General features: G+C 49.3%; 1 protein-coding gene across 3 annotated transcripts in view; it reads left to right on the plus strand.

The window, feature by feature from the left end:
• Positions 1-26,541, plus strand: part of LOC112236561 (protein jagged-1b) — a 114,861-nt gene that overhangs the window by 34,027 nt on the left and 54,293 nt on the right. For 2 of the 3 annotated variants that reach the window (XM_042305658.1, XM_042305660.1), the window contains 8 exons: positions 8,090-8,220; positions 9,201-9,320; positions 15,110-15,223; positions 15,546-15,659; positions 18,760-18,873; positions 21,720-21,766; positions 22,718-22,891; positions 24,732-24,882. In XM_042305658.1, the coding sequence (XP_042161592.1) occupies positions 8,090-8,220; positions 9,201-9,320; positions 15,110-15,223; positions 15,546-15,659; positions 18,760-18,873; positions 21,720-21,766; positions 22,718-22,891; positions 24,732-24,882 (965 nt within the window). The remainder of the gene's footprint in view (positions 1-8,089; positions 8,221-9,200; positions 9,321-15,109; positions 15,224-15,545; positions 15,660-18,759; positions 18,874-21,719; positions 21,767-22,717; positions 22,892-24,731; positions 24,883-26,541) is intronic. The other variant, XM_042305659.1, reaches the window with a different exon arrangement.

The raw sequence follows: 26,541 nt of genomic DNA on the forward strand, positions 1-26,541 counted from the left end.
GTCTGTGTTTCCTCTCTTCTCCCTTCCTCCTCCTCCTCCACCCCTCCTCAGTCTCTGTTTCCTCTCTTCTCCCTTCCTCCTCAGTCTCTGTTTCCTCTCTTCTCCCTTCCTCCTCCTCCTCCACCCCCCTCCTCAGTCTCTGTTTCCTCTCTTCTCCCTTCCTCCTCCTCCTCCTCCACCCCTCCTCAGTCTCTGTTTCCTCTCTTCTCCCTTCCTCCTCCTCCTCCACCCCTCCTCAGTCTCTGTTTCCTCTCTTCTCCCTTCCTCCTCCTCCTCCACCCCTCCTCAGTCTCTGTTTCCTCTCTTCTCCCTTCCTCCTCCTCCTCCACCCCTCCTCAGTCTCTGTTTCCTCTCTTCTCCCTTCCTTCTCCTCCTCCACCCCTCCTCAGTCTCTGTTTCCTCTCTTCTCCCTTCCTCCTCCTCCTCCTCCACCCCTCCTCAGTCTCTGTTTCCTCTCTTCTCCCTTCCTCCTCCACCCCTCCTCAGTCTCTGTTTCCTCTCTTCTCCCTTCCTCCTCCACCCCTCCTCAGTCTCTGTTTCCTCTCTTCTCCCTTCCTCCTCCACCCCTCCTCAGTCTCTGTTTCCTCTCTTCTCCCTTCCTCCTCCTCCACCCCTCCTCAGTCTCTGTTTCCTCTCTTCTCCCTTCCTCCTCCACCCCTCCTCAGTCTCTGTTTCCTCTCTTCTCCCTTCCTCCTCCACCCCTCCTCAGTCTCTGTTTCCTCTCTTCTCCCTTCCTCCTCCTCCTCCACCCCTCCTCAGTCTCTGTTTCCTCTCTTCTCCCTTCCTCCTCCTCCTCCACCCCTCCTCAGTCTCTGTTTCCTCTCTTCTCCCTTCCTCCTCCTCCTCCACCCCTCCTCAGTCTCTGTTTCCTCTCTTCTCCCTTCCTCCTCCTCCTCCACCCTTCCTCAGTCTCTGTTTCCTCTCTTCTCCCTTCCTCCTCCTCCTCCACCCCTCCTCAGTCTCTGTTTCCTCTCTTCTCCCTTCCTCCTCCTCCACCCCTCCTCAGTCTCTGTTTCCTCTCTTCTCCCTTCCTCCTCCTCCTCCACCCCTCCTCAGTCTCTGTTTCCTCTCTTCTCCCTTCCTCCTCCTCCTCCACCCCTCCTCAGTCTCTGTTTCCTCTCTTCTCCCTTCCTCCTCCTCCTCCACCCCTTCTCAGTCTCTGTTTCCTCTCTTCTCCCTTCCTCCTCCTCCTCCACCCCTCCTCAGTCTCTGTTTCCTCTCTTCTCCCTTCCTCCTCCTCCACCCCTCCTCAGTCTCTGTTTCCTCTCTTCTCCCTTCCTCCTCCTCCTCCACCCCTCCTCAGTCTCTGTTTCCTCTCTTCTCCCTTCCTCCTCCTCCTCCACCCCTCCTCAGTCTCTGTTTCCTCTCTTCTCCCTTCCTCCTCCTCCTCCACCCCTCCTCAGTCTCTGTTTCCTCTTCTCCCTTCCTCCTCCTCCTCCACCCCTCCTCAGTCTCTGTTTCCTCTTCTCCCTTCCTCCTCCTCCTCCACCCCTCCTCAGTCTCTGTTTCCTCTCTTCTCCCTTCCTCCTCCTCCTCCACCCCTCCTCAGTCTCTGTTTCCTCTCTTCTCCCTTCCTCCTCCTCCTCCACCCCTCCTCAGTCTCTGTTTCCTCTCTTCTCCCTTCCTCCTCCTCCTCCACCCCTCCTCAGTCTCTGTTTCCTCTCTTCTCCCTTCCTCCTCCTCCTCCACCCCTCCTCAGTCTCTGTTTCCTCTCTTCTCCCTTCCTCCTCCTCCTCCACCCCTCCTCAGTCTCTGTTTCCTCTCTTCTCCCTTCCTCCTCCTCCTCCACCCCTCCTCAGTCTCTGTTTCCTCTCTTCTCCCTTCCTCCTCCTCCTCCACCCCTCCTCAGTCTCTGTTTCCTCTCTTCTCCCTTCCTCCACCCCTCCTCAGTCTCTGTTTCCTCTCTTCTCCCTTCCTCCACCCCTCCTCAGTCTCTGTTTCCTCTCTTCTCCCTTCCTCCACCCCTCCTCAGTCTCTGTTTCCTCTCTTCTCCCTTCCTCCACCCCTCCTCAGTCTCTGTTTCCTCTCTTCTCCCTTCCTCCACCCCTCCTCAGTCTCTGTTTCCTCTCTTCTCCCCTCCTCCACCCCTCCTCAGTCTCTGTTTCCTCTCTTCTCCCCTCCTCCACCCCTCCTCAGTCTCTGTTTCCTCTCTTCTCCCTTCCTCCTCCTCCACCCCTCCTCAGTCTCTGTTTCCTCTCTTCTCCCTTCCTCCTCCTCCACCCCTCCTCAGTCTCTGTTTCCTCTCTTCTCCCTTCCTCCTCCTCCACCCCTCCTCAGTCTCTGTTTCCTCTCTTCTCCCTTCCTCCTCCTCCACCCCTCCTCAGTCTCTGTTTCCTCTCTTCTCCCTTCCTCCTCCTCCACCCCTCCTCAGTCTCTGTTTCCTCTCTTCTCCCTTCCTCCTCCTCCACCCCCTCCTCAGTCTCTGTTTCCTCTCTTCTCCCTTCCTCCTCCTCCACCCCTCCTCAGTCTCTGTTTCCTCTCTTCTCCCTTCCTCCTCCTCCACCCCTCCTCAGTCTCTGTTTCCTCTCTTCTCCCTTCCTCCTCCTCCTCCACCCCTCCTCAGTCTCTGTTTCCTCTCTTCTCCCTTCCTCCTCCTCCACCCCTCCTCAGTCTCTGTTTCCTCTCTTCTCCCTTTCCTCCTCCACCCCTCCTCAGTCTCTGTTTCCTCTCCTCCTCCTCCACCCCTCCTCAGTCTCTGTTTCCTCTCTTCTCCCTTCCTCCACCCCTCCTCAGTCTCTGTTTCCTCTCTTCTCCCTTCCTCCACCCCTCCTCAGTCTCTGTTTCCTCTCTTCTCCCTTCCTCCTCCTCCACCCCTCCTCAGTCTCTGTTTCCTCTCTTCTCCCTTCCTCCACCCCTCCTCAGTCTCTGTTTCCTCTCTTCTCCCTTCCTCCTCCTCCACCCCTCCTCAGTCTCTGTTTCCTCTCTTCTCCCTTCCTCCACCCCTCCTCAGTCTCTGTTTCCTCTCTTCTCCCCTCCTCAGTCTCTGTTTCCTCTCTTCTCCCTTCCTCCACCCCTCCTCAGTCTCTGTTTCCTCTCTTCTCCCTTCCTCCACCCCTCCTCAGTCTCTGTTTCCTCTCTTCTCCCTTCCTCCACCCCTCCTCAGTCTCTGTTTCCTCTCTTCTCCCTTCCTCCACCCCTCCTCAGTCTCTGTTTCCTCTCTTCTCCCTTCCTCCTCCTCCACCCCTCCTCAGTCTCTGTTTCCTCTCTTCTCCCTTCCTCCTCCTCCTCCACCCCTCCTCAGTCTCTGTTTCCTCTCTTCTCCCTTCCTCCTCCTCCTCCACCCCTCCTCAGTCTCTGTTTCCTCTCTTCTCCCTTCCTCCTCCTCCACCCCTCCTCAGTCTCTGTTTCCTCTCTTCTCCCTTCCTCCTCCTCCACCCCTCCTCAGTCTCTGTTTCCTCTCTTCTCCCTTCCTCCTCCTCCTCCACCCCTCCTCAGTCTCTGTTTCCTCTCTTCTCCCTTCCTCCTCCTCCTCCACCCCTCCTCAGTCTCTGTTTCCTCTCTTCTCCCTTCCTCCTCCTCCTCCACCCCTCCTCAGTCTCTGTTTCCTCTCTTCTCCCTTCCTCCTCCTCCTCCACCCTTCCTCAGTCTCTGTTTCCTCTCTTCTCCCTTCCTCCTCCTCCTCCACCCTTCCTCAGTCTCTGTTTCCTCTCTTCTCCCTTCCTCCTCCTCCTCCACCCTTCCTCAGTCTCTGTTTCCTCTCTTCTCCCTTCCTCCTCCTCCTCCACCCCTCCTCAGTCTCTGTTTCCTCTCTTCTCCCTTCCTCCTCCACCACCACCCAGAGTACGATGAGCCCCCCACCACCACCACGCAGAGTACGATGAGCCCCCTCTCCTCCACCACCACGCAGAGTACGATGAGCCCCCTCTCCTCCACCACCACCCAGAGTACGATGAGCCCCCACCACCACCCAGAGTACGATGAGCCCCTCCACCACCACCACCCAGAGTACGATGAGCCCCCTCCTCCACCACCACCCAGAGTACGATGAGTCCCCCTCCACCACCACCCAGAGTACAATGAGCCCCCCTCCACCACCACCCAGAGTACAATGAGCCCCCCTCCATGAGCCCCCCTCCACCACCACCCAGAGTACGATGAGCCCCCCTCCTCCACCACCACCCAGAGTACGATGAGCCCCTCCACCACCACCACCCAGAGTACGATGAGTCCCCCTCCTCCACCACTTGGAGCTTGGCTGTTTCCGTATGACGACGTCTCTCTGACCACCCAGAGTACGATGAGTCCCCACCCCCCTCCACCACTTGGAGCTGGGCTGTTTTCGTATGACGACGTCTCTCTGACCATCCAGCCATGTTGATACTTGAATTGTTTGCATGTTCTGTGTTAGAGCGTTCTTTATCAGTCAGATATATATGATTTAGTGTGTGTGTGTGTGTGTGTGTGTGTGTGTGTGTGGGTGTGGGTGTTAATGTAGATCACGGTTTATTAAGGCTAATGGTTAAGGTTTATGGTATAGAAAGGAATGGGGGGCATTGTTTCCAAGCTGAACCATGAGAGATGACAGAATAACTTTCACACCACCACCACCACCATGCTTCTCATCTGTGGAACAGAGAATTGACGTTAGTGTGGGAAAAGAGGACTCCCATGGAACCAACAGCAGTACTATCCTAAAGAAGCTGTCTCTCTCCAGTTCAGGGTTTAGGTATATTGTGTTCATTTCTCTGGATGACAAGCCTGGCTTTGTTCTGGTTTGGCCGCATGCCAAAGTCAAGCATTCCTTAACTGATCATTTTTAAAAATTTTATTTCAGCCATGTTGTTTATCCCACGTTCTGACGTCACTAGCCTTCCACTGAATGTTTTGTTGTTCGTCCCGAAGAGCACCCTATTCCCTACATAGTGCACTACTTCTAGTCCAGAGCTCTAGTCAAAGGCAGTGCACTATATAAGGACACAGACTTGGTGTGGCCCTCCCCTAATAACAGTAAACCGCTCCAGGCCCAACGGTCCTGGTCTGTGTTGTTGTTGTCTAGCTAGGTGTGGCTATATTTATGCAAATGCATCCCCATCAGGGTTTTAAAGGAAACGGGTGGATGAAACCATTGACTGGAGGGAGTTTCCACTGTTATTGAATCCTTGTGAGGAAGTGTATAAGTGTATATCCAGGTAGAGATGGGTGCAGAGCTCTAGGGCAGAGGGGAGTCTCAAACTTTCGCGGGGTTGGGAACCCCCTTTTGTGATGGCACATGTTAATCTGGTACCCCCTCATAATCATAACACAAAATAGCATATGAGAAGTTTTGCTATGGCTTTGGCAGTACATGGCTGGACGAAGCCCCTCCTCTTGGCATCGGAGAGATTAATTCATCCGTTTTCAAGCTAATTTCCTGCAATTTTACAGATTTTTACAGATTTGTTTATTTATTATATCCTGCAATTCTATAAGGGAATTTATCAGGTTTGAAACCTAAATCACACTGCATTTTTTTTTTTTTTTAAATAAAATAATTTGGGCGGTGGGGGGGGATACAATAAGTATTACTAAAATGAATAATTGGTGTACTACTGTGGATACCAATATCCCTGTGAGCCTCCCAGGCCCATGTTGCCCAGAGTTAAGAACAGAAATTGTAGATAATTAATATTGTATTGTATTACACCTTCTAAACTTATTCCACAGATCCCTTGGCCAAAATATGTTTCATCTGTTAGTGTTCATTAAACATGTACAGTGCCAGTCAAAAGTGTGGACACCTACTCATTCCAGGGTTTTGCTTCACAGAGTTCAAGTAACAGACACATCTCAACATCATCTGTTCAGAGGAGAATCAGGCCTTCATGGTCGAATTGCTGCAAAGAAACCACTACTAAAGGACACCAACAAGAAGAAGAGACTTGCTTGGGCCAAGAAACATGAGCAGTGGACATTAGACTGGTGGAAATCTGTCCTTTGGTCTGATGAGTCCAAATTTGTGATTTATTTTGGTTCCAACCGCTGTGTCTTTGTGAGATGCAGAGTAGGTGAACGGATGATCTCTTCCCACCGTGAAGCATGGAGGAGGAGGTGTGATGGTGCTTTGCTGGTGACACTGTCAGTGATTTATTTAGAATTCAAGGCACACTTAACCAGCATGGCTACCACAGCATTCTGCAGTGATACGCCATCCCATCTGGTTTGGGCGTAGTGGGACTATCATCTGTTTTTCAACAGGACAATGACCCAACACACCTCCAGGCTATTTAAGGGCTATTTTACCAAGAAGGAGAGTGATGGAGTGCTGCATCAGATGACCTGGCCTCCACAATCATCCGACCTCAACCCAATTGAGATGGTTTGGGATGAGTTGGATCACAGAGTGAAGGAAAAGCAGCCAACAAGTGCTCAGCATATGTGGGAACTCCTTCAATACTGTTGGAAAAGCATTCCAGGTGAAGCTGGTTGAGAGAATGCCAAGAGTGTGCAAAGCTGTCTATTTAAATTTTTAATTTTTTAATTTTAAAACACTCTTTTGTTTGTTTGTTTGTTGAGTTCATATGATTCCATATGTGTTATTTCATCGTTTTGATGTCTAGAATGTAGAAGGAGAAAAAAAACATGAATGAGTCCAAACATTTGACTGGTACTGTGTTTTTATATATTTTAAAATGGTTTATATGTATTTTCAGATCAATCTGCAGATCCCCTACAGTACCTCAATGCCCCCCACTTTGAGAGGCCCTGTGTACTCGTGTTGTAAGCTGTGACCTCTCTAGGTAGTCTCGGTTTAGGGTGCACTCTACCACGTTACTGGTGTACACAAACTGCAGTTATTGATCCTGTTTCCTCTGGGCTGCTTTCCCCACAGACGGGGAGATGCATGATCAGTGCCTGTTTTCAATACATCCAGGAGTAGTGATCAGTTCTCTTTTTAAAATACAAACCCAGGGGACAGCACCATACCACCGGGCCGGAAGCCTTGTTATCAGTGACTGAAAGGCTGCCAAGCCAGGGTTTAATTGCGGAGCCCAGTTTAAAAAATATATTTTTTGTTTAAATGAACTCTCCCAAGACTTTAGTTCCTGTTTCTCATGAGCCAGTCCATCCCTTCGCTGCCGCGGGGCAAGAGAATAGTCGCAGCTCTCTGTCCACAGAACGAGTCAGATCTATAATTATGTTTGACTCTTCGCTTTGGGGGTTATTTGTCTAGCCTTTCCCATGAATTCGGTGTGTTTTGTGTGTACGCAGGTCCGTGACTTTGAGTGGTGTTGATCTCTGTGTACATTAGACGGGGACAAACTGTTATCTCGGTGTGTTTTGCAGAACGGTTATCTCTTGTGTGTTTGGGATAGATGCGCCCGAGTGGCGCAGCGGTCTGAGGCAACGCTAGAGGCGTCACCACAGATCCTGGTTCGACGCCAGGCTGTATCACATCCGGCTGTTATTGGGAGTTGCATAATTGGCCTGGGTTAGGGCTTGGCCCGGGTGGTAGGGCTTTGCCGGGTGGTAGGGCTTTGCCGGGTGGTAGGGCTTGGCCCGGTGGTAGGGCTTGGCCCGGGTTAGGGCTGGGCCGGAGGTAGGGCTTGGCCCGGGTTAGGGCTGAGCCGGAGGTAGGCCGTCATTGGAAATAAGAATTAGTTCTTAACTGACTTGCCTAGTTAAATACAGATGACTAACTGTGCGTGTGTCAGGCACAATACTGTGTGTGTGTGTGTGTGTGTGTGTGTCAGGTGTCTTACTGTGTGTGTGTGTCAGGTGTCTTACTGTGTGTGTGTGTATGTCAGGTGTCTTACTGTGTGTGTGTCAGGTGTCAGGTGTCTTACTGTGTGTGTGTCAGGTGTCTTGTGTGTGTGTGTGTGTGTGTGTGTGTGTGTGTGTGTGTGTGTGTGTGTGTGTGTGTGTGTGTGTGTGTGTGTGTGTGCGTGCGTCAGGTGTCTTACTGTGTGTGTGCGTCAGGTGTCTTACTCTGTGTGAGTGTGTGTGTGTGTCAGGTGTCTTACTGTGTGTGTGTGTGTGTCAGGTGTCTTACTGTGTGTTGGCCCTCCAGGTGTCTTACTGTGTGTGTCAGGTGTCTTACTGTGTGTTGGCCCTCCAGGTGTCTTACTGTGTGTTGGCCCTCCAGGTGTCTTACTGTGTGTTGGCCCTCCAGGTGTCTGTATGGCTGGCAGGGGCAGTACTGTGACCAGTGTAATCCTCACCCTGGCTGTGTCCATGGAACCTGTGTTGAACCATGGCAGTGTCTATGCGATACCAACTGGGGAGGACATCTCTGTGACAAAGGTAGGTCTAGCCCCGCCCTGTCTAGCCCCGCCCCGTCTAGCTCCGCCTTGCCCACATGTTTATAGTCCTTTCCTTCCTCCCTGCCTTGAATCCTTCCTCCCTGCCTTGAATGAACCACTGCTTAGAAACAACTGGACAGGTGAAGGCCTTGTGGTGAAGGCCTTGTGGTGAAGGCCTTGTGGTGAAGGCCTTGTGGTGAAGGCCTTGTGGTGAAGGCCTTGTGGTGAAGGCCTTGTGGTGAAGGCCTTGTGGTGAAGGCCTTGTGGTGAAGGCCTTGTGTTGAAGGCCTTGTGTTGAAGGCCTTGTGTTGAAGGAATTGTGGTGAAGGCCTTGTGGTGAAAGCCTTGTGTTGAAGGCCTTGTGGTGAAGGCCTTGTGTTGAAGGCCTTGTGTTGAAGGCCTTGTGTTGAAGGCCTTGTGGTGGATACCTTGTGGTGATGGCCTTGTGGTGGATACCTTGTGGTGAAGGCCTTGTGGTGAAGGCCTTGTGGTGAAGGCCTTGTGGTGGATACCTTGTGGTGAAGGCCTTGTGGTGAAGGCCTTGTGGTGGAGGCCTTGTGGTGGATACCTTGTGGTGAAGGCCTTGTGGTGAAGGCCTTGTGTTGGATACCTTGTGGTGAAGGCCTTGTGGTGGATGCCTTGTGGTGAAAGCCTTGTGGTGGATACCTTGTGGTGGATACCTTGTGGTGAAGGCCTTGTGGTGAAGGCCTTGTGGTGGATGCCTTGTGGTGGAGGCCTTGTGGTGGATACCTTGTGGTGGAGGCCTTGTGGTGGATACCTTGTGGTGAAAGCCTTGTGTTCTAACATGTCTAATCAGTGATTACTGGAAGGAAGGAAGGAAGGAAGGAAGGATACTCTCCCTCAGACATAATATTCCTTATATAACTACCCTCACAAATGTCTCAATCACGTATAGTACCAGTGTGATTGGAAGAGCCAGTGTTCCTGCTATCTCTAAATCTCTCTCTCTTTCTCTCTCAGATCTGAACTTCTGTGGGACCAAACAGCCCTGTCTGAACGGAGGAACCTGCAGCAACACGGGACCTGACAAATACCAGTGTTCCTGTGTTGAGGGCTACTCTGGAGTCAACTGTGAGAGGGGTAGGTAGTTACTGTGAGAGGGGTAGGTAGTTACTGTGAGAGGGGTAGGTAGTTACTGTGAGAGGGGTAGGTAGTTACTGTGAGAGGGGTAGGGTAGTTACTGTGAGAGGGGTAGGTAGTTACTGTGAGAGGGGTAGGGTAGTTACTGTGAGAGGGGTAGGTAGTTACTGTGAGAGGGGTAGGTAGTTACTGTGAGAGGGGTAGGTAGTTACTGTGAGAGGGGTAGGTAGTTACTGTGAGAGGGGTAGGTAGTTACTGTGAGAGGGGTAGGGTAGTTACTGTGAGAGGGGTAGGTAGTTACTGTGAGAGGGGTAGGGTAGTTACTGTGAGAGGGGTAGGTAGTTACTGTGAGAGGGGTAGGGTAGTTACTGTGAGAGGGGTAGGGTAGTTACTGTGAGAGGGGTAGGGTAGTTACTGTGAGAGGGGTAGGTAGTTACTGTGAGAGGGGTAGGGTAGTTACTGTGAGAGGGGTAGGTAGTTACTGTGAGAGGGGTAGGGTAGTTACTGTGAGAGGGGTAGGTAGTTACTGTGAGAGGGGTAGGTAGTTACTGTGAGAGGGGTAGGTAGTTACTGTGAGAGGGGTAGGTAGTTACTGTGAGAGGGGTAGGTAGTTACTGTGAGAGGGGTAGGTAGTTACTGTGAGAGGGGTAGGTAGTTACTGTGAGAGGGGTAGGGAGTTACTGTGAGAGGGGTAGGTAGTTACTGTGAGAGGGGTAGGGAGTTACTGTGAGAGGGGTAGGGAGTTACTGTGAGAGGGTAGGTAGTTACTGTGAGAGGGGTAGGGTAGTTACTGTGAGAGGGGTAGGGTAGTTACTGTGAGAGGGGTAGGTAGTTACTGTGAGAGGGGTAGGGTAGTTACTGTGAGAGGGGTAGGTAGTTACTGTGAGAGGGGTAGGTAGTTACTGTGAGAGGGGTAGGGAGTTACTGTGAGAGGGGTAGGTAGTTACTGTGAGAGGGTAGGTAGTTACTGTGAGAGGGGTAGGGTAGTTACTGTGAGAGGGGTAGGGTAGTTACTGTGTTGAGGGGTAGGGAGTTACTGTGAGAGGGGTAGGGAGTTACTGTGAGAGGGGTAGGTAGTTACTGTGAGAGGGGTAGGTAGTTACTGTGAGAGGGGTAGGCAGTTACTGTGTTGAGGGGTAGGTAGTTACTGTGAGAGGGGTAGGTAGTTACTGTGTTGAGGGGTAGGGAGTTACTGTGAGAGGGGTAGGTAGTTACTGTGAGAGGGGTAGGTAGTTACTGTGAGAGGGGTAGGGTAGTTACTGTGAAAGGGGTAGGTAGTTACTGTGAGAGGGGTAGGTAGTTACTGTGAGAGGGGTAGGGTAGTTACTGTGAGAGGGGTAGGCAGTTACTGTGAGAGGGGTAGGTAGTTACTGTGAGAGGGGTAGGGTAGTTACTGTGAGAGGGGTAGGTAGTTACTGTGAGAGGGGTAGGGAGTTACTGTGAGAGGGGTACTCTGGAGTCAACTGTGAGAGGGGTGGGGAGTTACTGTGAGAGGGGTAGGGCAGTTACTGTGAGAGGGGTAGGGCAGTTACTGTGAGAGGGGTAGGGTAGTTACTGTGAGAGGGGTAGGGAGTTACTGTGAGAGGGGTACTCTGGAGTCAACTGTGAGAGGGGTGGGGGAGTTACTGTGAGAGGGGTAGGGCAGTTACTGTGAGAGGGGTGGGCAGTTACTGTGAGAGGGGTAGGTAGTTACTGTGAGAGGGGTAGGTAGTTACTGTGAGAGGGGTAGGGCAGTTACTGTGAGAGGGGTAGGTAGTTACTGTGTTGAGGGCTACTCTGGAGTCAACTGTGAGAGGGGTAGGTAGTTACTGTGTTGAGGGCTACTCTGGAGTCAACTGTGAGAGGGGTAGGTAGTTACTGTGTTGAGGGCTACTCTGGAGTCAACTGTGTTGAGGGGTGGGTAGTTACTGTGAGAGGGGTACTCTGGAGTCAACTGTGAGAGGGGTAGGTAGTTACTGTGAGAGGGGTAGGTAGTTACTGTGAGAGGGGTAGGTAGTTACTGTGAGAGGGGTAGGCAGTTACTGGGAGAGGGGTAGGCAGTTACTGGGAGAGGGGTAGTGAGTTACTGGGAGAGGGGTAGGTAGTTACTGTGTTGAGGGGTAGGTTAGTTACTGTGTTGAGGGGTAGGGCAGTTACTGTGAGAGGGGTAGGCAGTTACTGTGAGAGGGGTAGGCAGTGGGGTAGGGCAGTTACTGTGAGAGGGGTAGGGCAGTTACTGTGAGAGGGGTAGGGCAGTTACTGTGAGAGGGGTAGGCAGTTACTGTGAGAGGGGTGGGTACCCTTAGCCCCTCTCTCCACCCTCCATCCATGGGCAGAGTACCCCCATACCCTGCCATACAAACCCCCTCTCATTACCCCAACCCCTCCCTTCTATCCCTCACTCCTTTCAGACCACAAGGCCAGGAAATCATCTTTCATGCTAAGTTGACCCAACCAATGCACCGTGACCAGGCATCTTCCCTCTGTCTAGTTCTCTCTCTCTAACTCTGTCTCGCTCCCTCTCTTCGACCCATCAAATGCACAGTGACCAGGCCTCTTCCCTCCCTCCCTCCCTCCCTCCCTCATTATGTGCCATTCTTCTCCTGGGAGGGAGGGAGGGAGGGAGGGTGATGAATTTCTCTTGTGGTTGGAGGTTAAGTCTGACTGCTTCCTAAATGAATCCATAATGAATGATTTATTCACTGAGAGACCGTGGGGATCTTGTGTATGAAACGAGGGGTCAGGGAGAAGGAAACGTAGTATTATGTTTAACTCAGTTTTACATTCGATCCCCAAAACCATGAACAATATTCAATTTAAACCAACATTTTGTAAAGTGCTTTTTCAACGTTCTGTGGTCTGAAACTTCACTCGGAGAACCAGTCAATCAACTGCAGCATATTACTATACAAATAACCGTAGTCCATCGCCTAATAGCAGAATGAAGAGGCCTTGTTATTCATATAGGTATCTGATTCTAGAAATCCGTAGAGTAGAGAGAGAGAGAGAGAGAGAGGGGTATCTGATTCTAGAAATCCGTAGTCCATCGCCTAATAGCAGAATGAAGAGGCCTTGTTATTCATATAGGTATCTGATTCTAGAAATCCGTAGAGTAGAGAGAGAGAGGTATCTGATTCTAGAAATCCGTAGAGTAGAGAGAGAGAGAGAGAGGTATCTGATTCTAGAAATCCGTAGAGTAGAGAGAGATAGAGAGGTATCTGATTCTAGAAATCCGTAGTCCATCGCCTAATAGCAGAATGAAGAGGCCTTGTTATTCATATAGGTATCTGATTCTAGAAATCCGTAGAGTAGAGAGAGAGAGAGAGAGAGAGAGGTATCTGATTCTAGAAATCTGTAGAGAGAGAGAGAGAGAGAGGTATCTGATTCTAGAAATCCGTAGAGTAGAGAGAGAGAGAGAGGTATCTGATTCTAGAAATCCGTAGTCCATCGCCTAATAGCAGAATGAAGAGGCCTTGTTATTCATATAGGTATCTGATTCTAGAAATCCGTAGAGTAGAGAGAGAGGTATCTGATTCTAGAAATCCGTAGAGTAGAGAGAGAGAGAGAGAGAGAGAGAGGTATCTGATTCTAGAAATCCGTAGAGTAGAGAGAGAGAGAGAGAGAGGTATCTGATTCTAGAAATCCGTAGAGTAGAGAGAGAGAGAGAGGTATCTGATTCTAGAAATCCGTAGTCCATCGCCTAATAGCAGAATGAAGAGGCCTTGTTATTCATATAGGTATCTGATTCTAGAAATCCGTAGAGTAGAGAGAGAGAGAGAGGTATCTGATTCTAGAAATCCGTAGAGTAGAGAGAGAGAGAGAGAGGTATCTGATTCTAGAAATCCGTAGTCCATCGCCTAATAGCAGAATGAAGAGGCCTTGTTATTCATATAGGTATCTGATTCTAGAAATCCGTAGAGAGAGAGAGAGAGAGGTATCTGATTCTAGAAATCTGTAGAGAGAGAGAGAGAGAGAGAGGTATCTGATTCTAGAAATCCGTAGAGTAGAGAGAGATAGAGAGGTATCTGATTCTAGAAATCCGTAGTCCATTGCCTAATAGCAGAATGAAGAGGCCTTGTTATTCATATAGGTATCTGATTCTAGAAATCTGTAGAGTAGAGAGAGAGAGAGAGAGGTATCTGATTCTAGAAATCCGTAGTCCATTGCCTAATAGCAGAATGAAGAGGCCTTGTTATTCATATAGGTATCTGATTCTAGAAATCTGTAGAGAGAGAGAGAGAGAGGTATCTGATTCTAGAAATCCGTAGAGTAGAGAGAGATAGAGAGGTATCTGATTCTAGAAATCCGTAGTCCATTGCCTAATAGCAGAATGAAGAGGCCTTGTTATTCATATAGGTATCTGATTCTAGAAATCTGTAGAGTAGAGAGAGAGAGAGGTATCTGATTCTAGAAATCCGTAGTCCATTGCCTAATAGCAGAATGAAGAGGCCTTGTTATTCATATAGGTATCTGATTCTAGAAATCACATCTCTATTTTGACCTTTTCACCTACAGTGCCAATATCAATGTGCTCTCCCTCCTACTGCCTTGTTCCTGCTCTGTGGGGGTAATTCAGGGGTTTCCTGTAGGGGGTATAGGGTGGGGGATTCAGGGGTGTACTGTAGGGGGTATAGGGTGGGGGATTCAGGGGTGTACTGTAGGGGGTATAGGGTGGGGGATTCATGGGGTGTACTGTAGGGGGTATAGGGTGGGGGTAGTTCAGGGGGTGTACTGTAGGGGGGTATAGGGGGGGGGGATTCAGGTGGAGTATAGGGTAAGGGGTGGAGGGATTCAGGGGTGTACTGTAGGGGGGGTATAGGGTAGGGGGTGGGGGGGGATTCAGGGGGGTATAGGGTAGGGGTGGGGGTGGGGGGATTCAGGGGTGTACTGTAGGGGGGTATAGGGTGGAGGGATTGAGGGGGTATAGGGTAGGGGGAGGGATTCAGGGGTATAGGGGGATTCAGGGGTTATAGGGGGATTCAGGGGTTATAGGGGGATTCAGGGGTATAGGGGGATTCAGGGGTGTAGGATAGGGGGTGGGGGATTCAGGGGGTATAGGGGATTCAGGGGGTGTAGGATAGGGGGTATAGGGGGATTCAGGGGTTATAGGGGATTCAGGGGTGCAGGATAGGGGTATAGGGGGATTCAGGGGTTATAGGGGATTCAGGGGGTGTAGGATAGGGGGTATAGGGGGATTCAGGGGTTATAGGGGATTCAGGGGGTGTAGGATAGGGGTGGGGGATTCAGGGGGTGGAGGGATTCAGGGGGTGTACTGTAGGGGGTATAGGGTAGGGGTGGGGGATTCAGGGGGTATAGGGTAGGGGTGGGGGTGGGGGATTCAGGGGGTGTACTGTAGGGGGTATAGGGTGGAGGGATTGAGGGGGTATAGGGTAGGGGGAGGGATTCAGGGGTATAGGGGGATTCAGGGGGTATAGGGGGATTCAGGGGTTATAGGGGATTCAGGGGTTATAGGGGATTCAGGGGGTATAGGGGGATTCAGGGGGTGTAGGATAGGGGGTGGGGGATTCAGGGGGTATAGGGGGATTCAGGGGGTGTAGGATAGGGGGTATAGGGGGATTCAGGGGTTATAGGGGGATTCAGGGGGTGTAGGATAGGGGTATAGGGGGATTCAGGGGTTATAGGGGGATTCAGGGGTGTAGGATAGGGGTATAGGGGGATTCAGGGGTTATAGGGGGATTCAGGGGGTGTAGGATAGGGGTGGGGGATTCAGGGGTGGAGGGATTCAGGGGGTGTAGGATAGGGGCCTGTGTGTAACAGAGTGTATTAAACCCGGTGTTTCTCCCCCACAGCAGAGCATGCATGTCTGTCTGAGCCCTGCTCTAATGGAGGGAGCTGTGTTGAGACCAGTCTGGGTTATGAGTGTGTCTGTTCCCCGGGCTGGAGTGGACCCTCCTGTAGCATCAGTAAGAACACACACACACATACACACCCCAACACACACACACACACACCCCAACACATACACACACACACCCCAACACACACACACCCCAACACACACACACACACCCCAACACACCCCGACACACACACACACACACACCCCAACACACACACACCCCAACACACACACACACCCCAACACACACCCCAACACACCCCGACACACACACACACACCCCAACACACACACTCACACACACACACACCCCAACACACACACACACCCCAACACACACACACACACACAGACTCACAAATGAATGTGTCTCCCCTGTCTGCTAGATGTTGATGAGTGCTCTCCTAACCCCTGTAACCACGGTGGCACCTGTCAGGATCTGGTTCATGCTTATAAGTGTCTCTGTCCTCCTCAGTGGACCGGCAAGACCTGCCTCATCGGTAAGACACATCTCTCTTCTCTCTTTCTCACCAATCCAATATGCTTTTTGTCGAAGGTATTTTCTCTCAGCAGATAAGCTGTAGGGGATAATGGGATATGTCGAGGAGAAGTAGACCTGATTTAGAAACTGATGAGACTGCAGTATTACCTCTAGACTAGACTACATTGCCTCTAGACCAGACTACACTATCATTACCTCTAGACTACACTATCATTACCTCTAGACTAGACTATCATTACCTCTACACTACATTACCTCTAGACTAGACTACATTGCATCTAGACCAGACTATCATTACCTCTAGACTAGACTATCATTACCTCTAGACTAGACTATCATTACCTCTAGACTACACTATCATTACCTCTAGACTACACTATCATTACCTCTAGACTACACTATCATTACCTCTAGACTACACTATCATTACCTCTAGACTACACTATCATTACCTCTAGACTACACTATCATTACCTCTAGACTACATTACCTCTAGACTAGACTACATTGCATCTAGACCAGACTATCATTACCTCTAGACTAGACTATCATTACCTCTAGACTAGACTATCATTACCTCTAGACTACACTATCATTACCTCTAGACTACACTATCATTACCTCTAGACTACACTATCATTACCTCTAGACTAGACTATCATTACCTCTACACTACATTACCTCTAGACTAGACTACATTGCATCTAGACCAGACTATCATTACCTCTAGACTAGACTATCATTACCTCTAGACTAGACTATCATTACCTCTAGACTAGACTATCATTACGTCTAGACTACATTACCACTAGACTACATTACCTCTAGACCAGACTATCATTGCCTCTAGACCAGACTATCATTGCCTCTAGACCAGACTATCATTGCCTCTAGACTAGACTATCATTGCCTCTAGACTAGACTATCATTGCCTCTAGACTAGACTATCATTGCCTCTAGACTAGACTATCATTGCCTCTAGACTAGACTATCATTGCCTCTAGACTACACTATCATTACCACTAGACTACACTATCATTACCTCTAGACTACACTATCATTACCTCTAGACTACACTATCATTACCTCTAGACTACACTATCGTTACCTCTAGACTAGACTACAATTACCTCTAGACTACACTATCGTTACCTCTAGACTAGACTTCATTACCTCTAGACTAGACTATCATTACCGCTAGACTATCGTTACCGCTAGACTACACTATCGTTACCTCTAGACCAGACTTCACTATCATTACCTCTAGACCAGACTACACTATCATTACCACTAGACCAGACTACACTATCGTTACCTCTAGACCAGACTATCGTTACCTCTAGACCAGACTGCACTATCGTTACCTCTAGACTACACTATCGTTACCTCTAGACTACACTATCGTTACCACTAGACTACACTATCATTACCTCTAGACTACACTATCATTACCACTAGACTACACTATCATTACCTCTAGACTACACTATCATTACCTCTAGACTACACTGTCATTACCTCTAGACTACACTGTCATTACCTCTAGACTACACTATCATTACTAGACTATCATTACCTCTAGATTATCATTACCACTAGACTATCGTTACCTCTAGACCAGACTACACTATCATTACCTCTAGACTACACTATCATTACCTCTAGACTACACTATCGTTACCGCTAGACTACACTATCGTTACCTCTAGACCAGACTATTGTTACCTCTAGACCAGACTACACTATCGTTACCTCTAGACTACACTATCGTTACCTCTAGACTACACTATCGTTACCTCTAGAATTCACTATCGTTACCTCTAGACTTCACTATCGTTACCACTAGACTAGACTATCATTACCTCTAGACTACACTATCATTACCACTAGACTACACTATCATTACCTCTAGACTACACTATCATTACCTCTAGACTACACTATCATTACCTCTAGACTATCATTACCTCTAGACTACACTATCATTACCTCTAGACCAGACTTCACTATCATTACCTCTAGACCAGACTACACTATCATTACCACTAGACCAGACTACACTATCGTTACCTCTAGACCAGACTATCGTTACCTCTAGACCAGACTGCACTATCGTTACCTCTAGACCAGACTACACTATCGTTACCTCTAGACTACACTATTGTTACATCTAGACTACACTATCATTACCACTAGACTACACTATCATTACCTCTAGACTACACTATCATTACCTCTAGACTACACTATCATTACCTCTAGACTACACTATCATTACCTCTAGACCAGACTATTGTTACCTCTAGACCAGACTACACTATCGTTACCTCTAGACTACACTATCGTTACCTCTAGACTACACTATCGTTACCTCTAGACTATCATTACCTCTAGACTAGACTATCATTACCTCTAGACCAGACTACACTATCATTACCTCTGGACTACACTATCATTACCTCTAGACTACACTATCATTACCTCTAGACTAGACTATCGTTACCGCTAGACTACACTATCGTTACCTCTAGACCAGACTACACTATCGTTACCTCTAGACCAGACTACACTATCGTTACCTCTAGACTACACTATTGTTACATCTAGACTACACTATCATTACCACTAGACTACACTATCATTACCTCTAGACTACACTATCATTACCACTAGACTACACTATCATTACCTCTAGACTACACTATCATTACCACTAGACTACACTATCATTACCTCTAGACTACACTATCATTACCTCTAGACTACACTATCATTACCTCTAGACTACACTATCATTACCACTAGACTACACTATCATTACCTCTACACTACACTATCATTACTAGACTATCATTACCTCTAGACTAGACTATCATTACCTCTAGACTAGACTATCATTACCACTAGACTACACAGTCGTTTCCTCTAGACTATCATTACCTCTAGACTATCATTACCTCTAGACCAGCCAATCCACTGCTTTTAAATCAATGTGAAGTGAAAAGGGTGGAGAATCGGGACATGGCCGTCTGTCACCATAATTTCCACGCCAGCCTTCACTCTAACCATGCTGTGTTATTCAACTCCTCCTCCTCAAGACGCCAACGAATGCGACAGCAAGCCCTGTGTCAACGCCAACTCTTGCCGCAACCTGATTGGTGGATACTTCTGCGAGTGCGTTCCTGGTTGGACGGGACAGAAATGTGACATCAGTGAGTAGAACTAAGACTGTTCTGTTGCAACTGTTGAGTTATAGGCCACCTGCCTTCTCTCGCACTCTCTCAATTTCAATTTAAGGGCATTATTAGCAAGGGAAACATATGTTTACATTGCCAAAGCGAGTGAAATAGATAATAAACAAAAGTGAAGAAAAAAACATTTGCACTCACAAGATCCAAAAGAATAAAGACATTTCAAATGCCAGTGTTGTAACGATGTGCAAAAAGAAGTTCAAAAGGGTAAATAAATAAACGTGTACAGTTGAAGTCGGAGGTTTACATACACTCAGTTTGAGTCGTTAAAACTAGTTTTTACAACCACTCCATAAATTTCTTGTTAACAAACTATAGTTTTGGTGAGTCGGTTAGGACATCTACTTTGTGCATGACACAAGTCATTTTTCCAACAATTGTTTACAGACAGATTATTTCACTTATAATTCACTGTATCACAATTCCAGTGGGTCAGAAGTTGACATACACTAAGTTGTGCCTTTAAACAGCTTGGAATATTCCAGAAATGATGTCATGGCTTTAGAAGTTTCGATAGCCTAATTGAGTCAATTGGAGATGTGCCTGTGGATGTATTTCAAGGCCTACCTTCAAACTCGGTGCCTCTTTGCTTGACATCAAGGCTGATTTCTTTTGATTTTCCCAAGAGCTCAGAAAAAAATTGTAGACCTCCACAAGTCTGGTTCATCCTTGGGAGCAATTTCCAAACGCCTGAAGGTTACACATTCATCTGTACAAACAATAGTACGCAAGTATAAACACCATGGGACCACGCAGCCGTCATACCGCTCAGGATGGAGACGCGTTCTGTCTCCTAGATATGAACGTACTTTGGTGCGAAAAGGACCTTATGAAGATGCTGGAGGAAACAGGTACAAAAGTATCTATATTCACAGTATATGTATCGACAACCTGAAAGGCCGCTAAGCAAGGAAGAAGCCACTGCTCCAAAACCGTCATGAAAAAGTAAAGGTATAAAAAATATTTTAAAATCGGCAAACCTAAAAATACCAATTTCCGATTGTTATGAAAACTTGAAATCGGCCCTAAGTAATCGGCCATTCTGATTTAATTGGTCGACCTCTATATTGGAGTGGCCATCGCAAAGCCCTGACCTCAATCCTATAGACAATGTGCTGGTAGAACTGAAAAAGCGTGTGTGAGCAACGAGGGCTACAAACCTGACTCAGTTACACCAGCTCTGTCAGGAGGAATGGGCCATAATTCACCAAACTTATTGTGGGATGCTTGTGGAAGGCTACCCGAAACATTTGACCCAAGCTAAACAATTTAAAGGCAATGCTACCAAATACTAATTGAGTGTATGTAAACTTCTGACCCACTGGGAATGTGATGAAAGAAATAAAAGCTGAAATAAATCATTCTCTCTAATATTATTCACATTTCATTTCACATTCTTAAAATAAAGTAGTGATCCTAACTGACCTTAAACAGGAAAACTTTTACGAGGATTAAATGTCAGAAATTGTGAAACTGAGTTTAAATGTATTTGGCTAAGGTGACTTCAACTGTAAATATGGGTTGTATTTACAATGGTGTCTGTTATTCACTGGTTCCCCTTTTGTCGTGGCAACAGGTCACAAATCTTGCTGCTTTGATGCACACTGTGGTATTTCACCCAACAGATACGAGAGTTTTTCAAAATTGTTTGTTTTCAAATTCTTTGTGGGTCTGTGTAATCTGAGGGAAATATGTGTCTCTAACATGTTGTTTAGTTTCCACCTCATTTTGTGGGCAGTGTGCACATATAGTCTGTCTTCTCTTGAGAGCCAGGTCTCTCTTTGTGTGTCTCTCTCTCTCTCTCTCTCTCTCTCTCACTCACTCACTCTCTTTCACTCAATCACGCTCACTCACTCACTCACTCTTTCACTCACTCTCTTTCACTCACTCACTCTCTTTCACTCACTCACTCTCTTTCACTCACTCACTCACTCACTCACTCACTCACTCACTCACTCACTCACTCACTCACTCACTCACTCACTCACTCACTCACTCACTCACTCACTCACTCTTTCACTCACTCACTCACTCACTCACTCACTCACTCTTTCACTCACTCACTCACTCACTCACTCACTCACTCACTCACTCACTCTTTCACTCACTCACTCACTCACTCACTCACTCACTCACTCACTCACTCACTCACTCACTCACTCACTCTCTTTCACTCTCAGCACAGTCAATGTAATTTCACCCAGAGCCCTATTGGCCCTGATCCAAAGTAGTGCGCTATATCATTACTAGAGTCCCATGTAGGCAAGGATAGTTGATTATCTCTGGGAAGCCAAGGATAGTTGATTATCTCTGGGAAGCCAAGGATAGTTGATTATCTCTGGGAAGCCAAGGATAGTTGATTATCTCTGGGAAGCCAAGGATAGTCGATTATCTCTGGGAAGCCAAGGATAGTTGATTATCTCTGGGAAGCCAAGGATAGTTGATTATCTCTGGGAAGCCAAGGATAGACGATTATCTCTGGGAAGCCAAGGATAGTCGATTATCTCTGGGAAGCCAAGGATAGTCGATTATCTCTGGGAAGCCAAGGATAGAAACAATCCAGCTCTAGTCACACACACACACACACACACACACACACACAGTGCTACTTTCACTTGGCTCAGGGATAGTAAGAATTGCCTTACACCCTACTAAGTTCTGTACCAGCAGTTTATGAAGGAGTTTATCGAGGGTCGAGCAGAGAGGATGTTATGAAGTAAATCGTGGGTTATTATGTTAAAAACATCATATTATCCAGATAGTTACATTATGGTGTTTTTAAAAAATGTCATCATCCCCCCATCTAGATATCAATGACTGCAAGGACCAATGCCAGCACGGAGGAACCTGCAGGGTATGTTGCTGTTTGGGAGCTACAAATACATGAATCTGTCTCGTATCGGAGATATCAAACACTTGTTTTATGTGTTCTGCTTGTCCTTTTGTTTCCGGTTTCACACCACAAAGTCAATTTACAGCTTTTTTTAAAAAAGAGATGGCAACAGTTGTGTAGCGTTTTGTTCTCTGGAAGGTAACACATCTGTGGAGTTTTTAAAGTCGTTCTGGAATCCCTCAATGCAATGAAATATGTAGAGGAAGAGGAGGGGAGAGAGGAGAGATTCCTTGAACACATTAGGTTAAATGACCCTCAACATTATTGTGTTAAATTACTGTTGGAGGAGCTGGTATTGCTCTGTCCTTCCTACAACACTCTTCTTCTCTTTTCCCTTCCCTGACTGACATCCTGTGTTAGCCGAACACTTCCTGTTTTCTAAAGGAGATTAACGGGGTCTCTGGCCAGCTAAATTAACGGGGTTTCTGGCCAGCTAGATTAACGGGGTTTCTGGCCAGCTAGATTAACGGGGTTTCTGGCCAGCTAGATTAACGGGGTTTCTGGCCAGCTAGATTAACGGGGTTTCTGGCCAGCTAGATTAACGGGGTTTCTGGCCAGCTAGATTAACGGGGTTTCTGGCCAGCTAGATTAACGGGGTTTCTGGCCAGCTAGATTAACGGGGTCTCTGGCCAGCTAGATTAACGGGGTCTCTGGCCAGCTAGATTAACGGGGTTTCTGGCCAGCTAGATTAACGGGGTTTCTGGCCAGCTAGATTAACGGGGTTTCTGGCCAGCTAGATTAACGGGGTCTCTGCCCAGCTAGATTAAAGGGGTCTCTCGCCAGCTAGATTAAAGGTGTCTCTGGCCAGCTAGCTGGATGGCTGTCTGTGTTCCTGGACCTGGCTAGTATTTCTGGAGCATGTAGCTAGTCGAACTGGCTAGTGGTGTATAGTAAACACGTTGTGTATTCTAGGACTTGGTGAACGGGTTCCGCTGTGTGTGTCCTGCGGGTTACTCTGGAGACCACTGTGAGAGAGATGTGGATGAGTGTGCCGGCTCTCCCTGTCTGAACGGCGGGCGATGCCAAGACCAGGTCAACGGATTCACCTGCCTCTGTCTGCCAGGATTCTCGGGACAACTCTGTCAGGTAAGTTTTGGTGCAACCTTCAAACCCTTCCCGGCTGTTTAACTTAACTTAGTTCCCATTCTGTCCCTGGTAAGCAACACTGAAACCCTTCCCCTTAACCCCCAAGTCCCCACTACCCCACCCTGACTACTAGACTACCCCACCCTGTCTACTAGACTACTAGACTACCCCACCCTGACTACTAGACTACCCCACCCTGTCTACTAGACTACCCCACCCTGACTACTAGACTACCCCACCCTGTCTACTAGACTACCCCACCCTGACTACTAGACTACCCCATCCTGTCTACTCTACTACCCTGACTAGACCCCACCCTGTCTACTAGACTACTAGACTACCCCACCCTGACTACTAGACTACCCCACCCTGTCTACTAGACTACCCCACCCTGACTACTAGACTACCCCACCCTGACTACTAGACTACCCCACCCTGACTACTAGACTTCCCCACCCTGTCTACTAGACTACCCCACCCTGACTACTAGACTTCCCCACCCTGTCTACTAGACTACCCCACCCTGTCTACTAGACTACCCCCACCCTGTCTACTAGACTACCCCCACCCTGTCTACTAGACTACCCCACCCTGTCTACTAGACTACCCCACCCTGTCTACTAGACTACCCCACCCTGACTACTAGACTACCCCACCCTGACTACTAGACTACTAGACTACCCCACCCTGACTACTAGACTACTAGACTACCCCACCCTGACTACTAGACTACTAGACTACCCCACCCTGACTACTAGACTACCCCACCCTGTCTACTAGACTACTAGACTACCCCCACCCTGACTACTAGACTACCCCACCCTGACTACTAGACTACCCCACCCTGTCTACTAGACTACCCCACCCTGTCTACTAGACTACCCCACCCTGACTACTAGACTACCCCACCCTGTCTACTAGACTACCCCACCCTGTCTACTAGACTACTAGACTACCCCACCCTGTCTGCTAGACTACTAGACTACCCCACCCTGTCTACTAGACTACTAGACTACCCCACCCTGTCTGCTAGACTACTAGACTACCCCACCCTGTCTGCTAGACTACTAGACTACCCCCACCCTGACTACTAGACTACCCCACCCTGACTACTAGACTACCCCACCCTGTCTACTAGACTACCCACCACCCTGACTACTAGACTACCCCACCCTGTCTACTAGACTACCCCACCCTGTCTACTAGACTACTAGACTACCCCACCCTGTCTGCTAGACTACTAGACTACCCCACCCTGTCTGCTAGACTACTAGACTACCCCACCCTGTCTGCTAGACTACCCCACCCTGTCTACTAGACTACTAGACTACCCCACCCTGTCTACTAGACTACCCCACCCTGTCTACTAGACTACCCCACCCTGACTACTAGACTACCCCACCCTGACTACCCCACCCTCCAACCTGTCTATAGTTCACTGATCAACCTTCATTTTAAGCCAGGGTTTTGTCTTAGTGAAGCTAAGTGCTGTGTGTTGGAGACATTCTGTTTAAACCCAGACTCACTGACGAAGTCTCGTGTGTGTGTGTGTGTGTGTGTGTGTGTGTGTGTGGGGGGGGGTATTTCCTGGCAAGTCTCTGTTGGGAGGATGCTGGTCTGTGTTTTAGTACTGAACCCCGTCTCTCTGTCTGTCTGCCTCTTTGTATGGTCTTGTCTCTCAGATAACTACACTTTTTTGAAGGTTTTTCTTGCAAAGTAAATATATATATATATATATTTATATAGTTCTTAGTGTTATACACTAACTGAAAGATGTTCTGGAAAAGAGTGTCTGGTATATGACCAAAATGTAAACATGTCTCTCTGTCTCTCTCTATAGTTGGACATAGACTACTGCCTCGTCAACCCATGTCAGAATGGAGCCGCATGTTACAACCTGGCTACAGGTCACTACTGCGCCTGTTCAGACGACTACGAAGGAAAAAACTGCTCTCACCTCAAAGACCACTGTCACACCAGCACGTGCAAAGGTACGCCCACCTTGTCCTCTGTAGTGCCTCTCTCTCTCTCATCTCCCTCTCTCGTTTCCCTCCCCCTCTCTCGTTTCCCTCCCCCCCTCCCCCTCTCTCGTTTCCCTCCCCTCTCTCGTTTCCCCCCCCCTCTCGTTTCCCTCCCCCCTCTCGTTTCCCTCCTCCCCCCTCTCGTTTCCCTCCTCCCCCTCTCGTTTCCCTCCTCCCCCTCTCGTTTCCCTCCTCCCCCCTCTCGTTTCCCTCCTCCCCCTCTCGTTTCCCTCCTCCCTCTCGTGTTTCCCTCCCCCTCTCTCGTTTCCCTCCCCCTCTCTCGTTTCCCTCCCCCTCTCTCGTTTCCCTCCCCCTCTCTCGTTTCCCCCCCCCTCTCTCGTTTCCCTCCCCCTCTCTCGTTTCCCTCCCCCTCTCTCGTTTCCCTCCCCCTCTCTCGTTTCCCTCCTCCCCCTCTCTCGTTTCCCTCCTCCCCCCTCTCGTTTCCCTCCCCCTCTCTCGTTTCCCTCCCCCTCTCTCGTTTCGCTCCCCCTCTCTCGTCTCCCTCTCCCTCCCCCTCTCTCGTTTCCCTCCCCCTCTCCCTCCCCTCTCTCGTTTCCCTCCCCCCCCTCTCTCGTTTCCCTCCTCCCTCTCGTTTCCCTCCTCCCTCTCTCGTTTCCCTCCCCCTCTCTCGTTTCCCTCCCCCTCTCTCGTTTCCCTCCTCCCTCTCTCGTTTCCCTCCTCGTTTCCCTCCCCCTCTCGTTTCCCTCCCCCTCTCTCGTTTCCCTCCCCCTCTCTCGTTTCCCTCCTCCCTCTCTCGTTTCCCTCCTCGTTTCCCTCCCCCTCTCGTTTCCCTCCCCCTCTCTCGTTTCCCTCCCCCTCTCTCGTTTCCCTCCCCCTCTCTCGTTTCCCTCCCCCTCTCTCGTTTCCCTCCCCCTCTCTCGTTTCCCTCCCCCTCTCTCGTTTCCCTCCCCCTCTCTCGTTTCCCTCCCCCTCTCTCGTTTCCCTCCCCCTCTCTCGTTTCCCTCCCCCTCTCTCGTTTCCCTCCCCCTCTCTCTTTTCCCTCCCCCTCTCGTTTCCCTCCCCCTCTCTCGTTTCCTCCCCTCTCTCGTTTCCCTCCCCCTCTCTCGTTTCCCTCCTCCCTCTCTCGTTTCCCTCCCCCTCTCTCGTTTCCCTCCCCCTCTCGTTTCCCTCCTCCCTCTCTCGTTTCCCTCCCCTCTCTCGTTTCCCTCCCCCTCTCTCGTTTCCCTCCCCCTCTCTCGTTTCCCTCCCCCTCTCTCGTTTCCCTCCCCCTCTCACGTTTCCCTCCCCCCTCTCGTTTCCCTCCTCCCTCTCTCGTTTCCCTCCCCTCTCTCGTTTCCCTCCCCCTCTCTCGTTTCCCTCCCCCTCTCTCGTTTCCCTCCCCCTCTCTCGTTTCCCTACTCCCTCTCTCGTTTCCCTACTCCCTCTCTCGTTTCCCTCCCCCTCTCTCGTTTCCCTACTCCCTCTCTCGTTTCCCTCCCCCTCTCTCGTTTCCCTCCCCTCTCTCGTTTCCCTCCCCCTCTCTCGTTTCCCTCCCCCTCTCTCGTTTCCCTCCCCCTCTCTCGTTTCCCTCCCCCTCTCTCGTTTCCCTCCTCCCTCTCTCGTTTCCCTCCCCCTCTCTCGTTTCCCTCCCCCTCTCTCGTTTCCCTCCCCCTCTCTCGTTTCCCTCCC

Source organism: Oncorhynchus tshawytscha, linkage group LG24 (assembly GCF_018296145.1).
Source record: "Oncorhynchus tshawytscha isolate Ot180627B linkage group LG24, Otsh_v2.0, whole genome shotgun sequence".
Taxonomy (NCBI): Eukaryota; Metazoa; Chordata; class Actinopteri; order Salmoniformes; family Salmonidae; genus Oncorhynchus; species Oncorhynchus tshawytscha.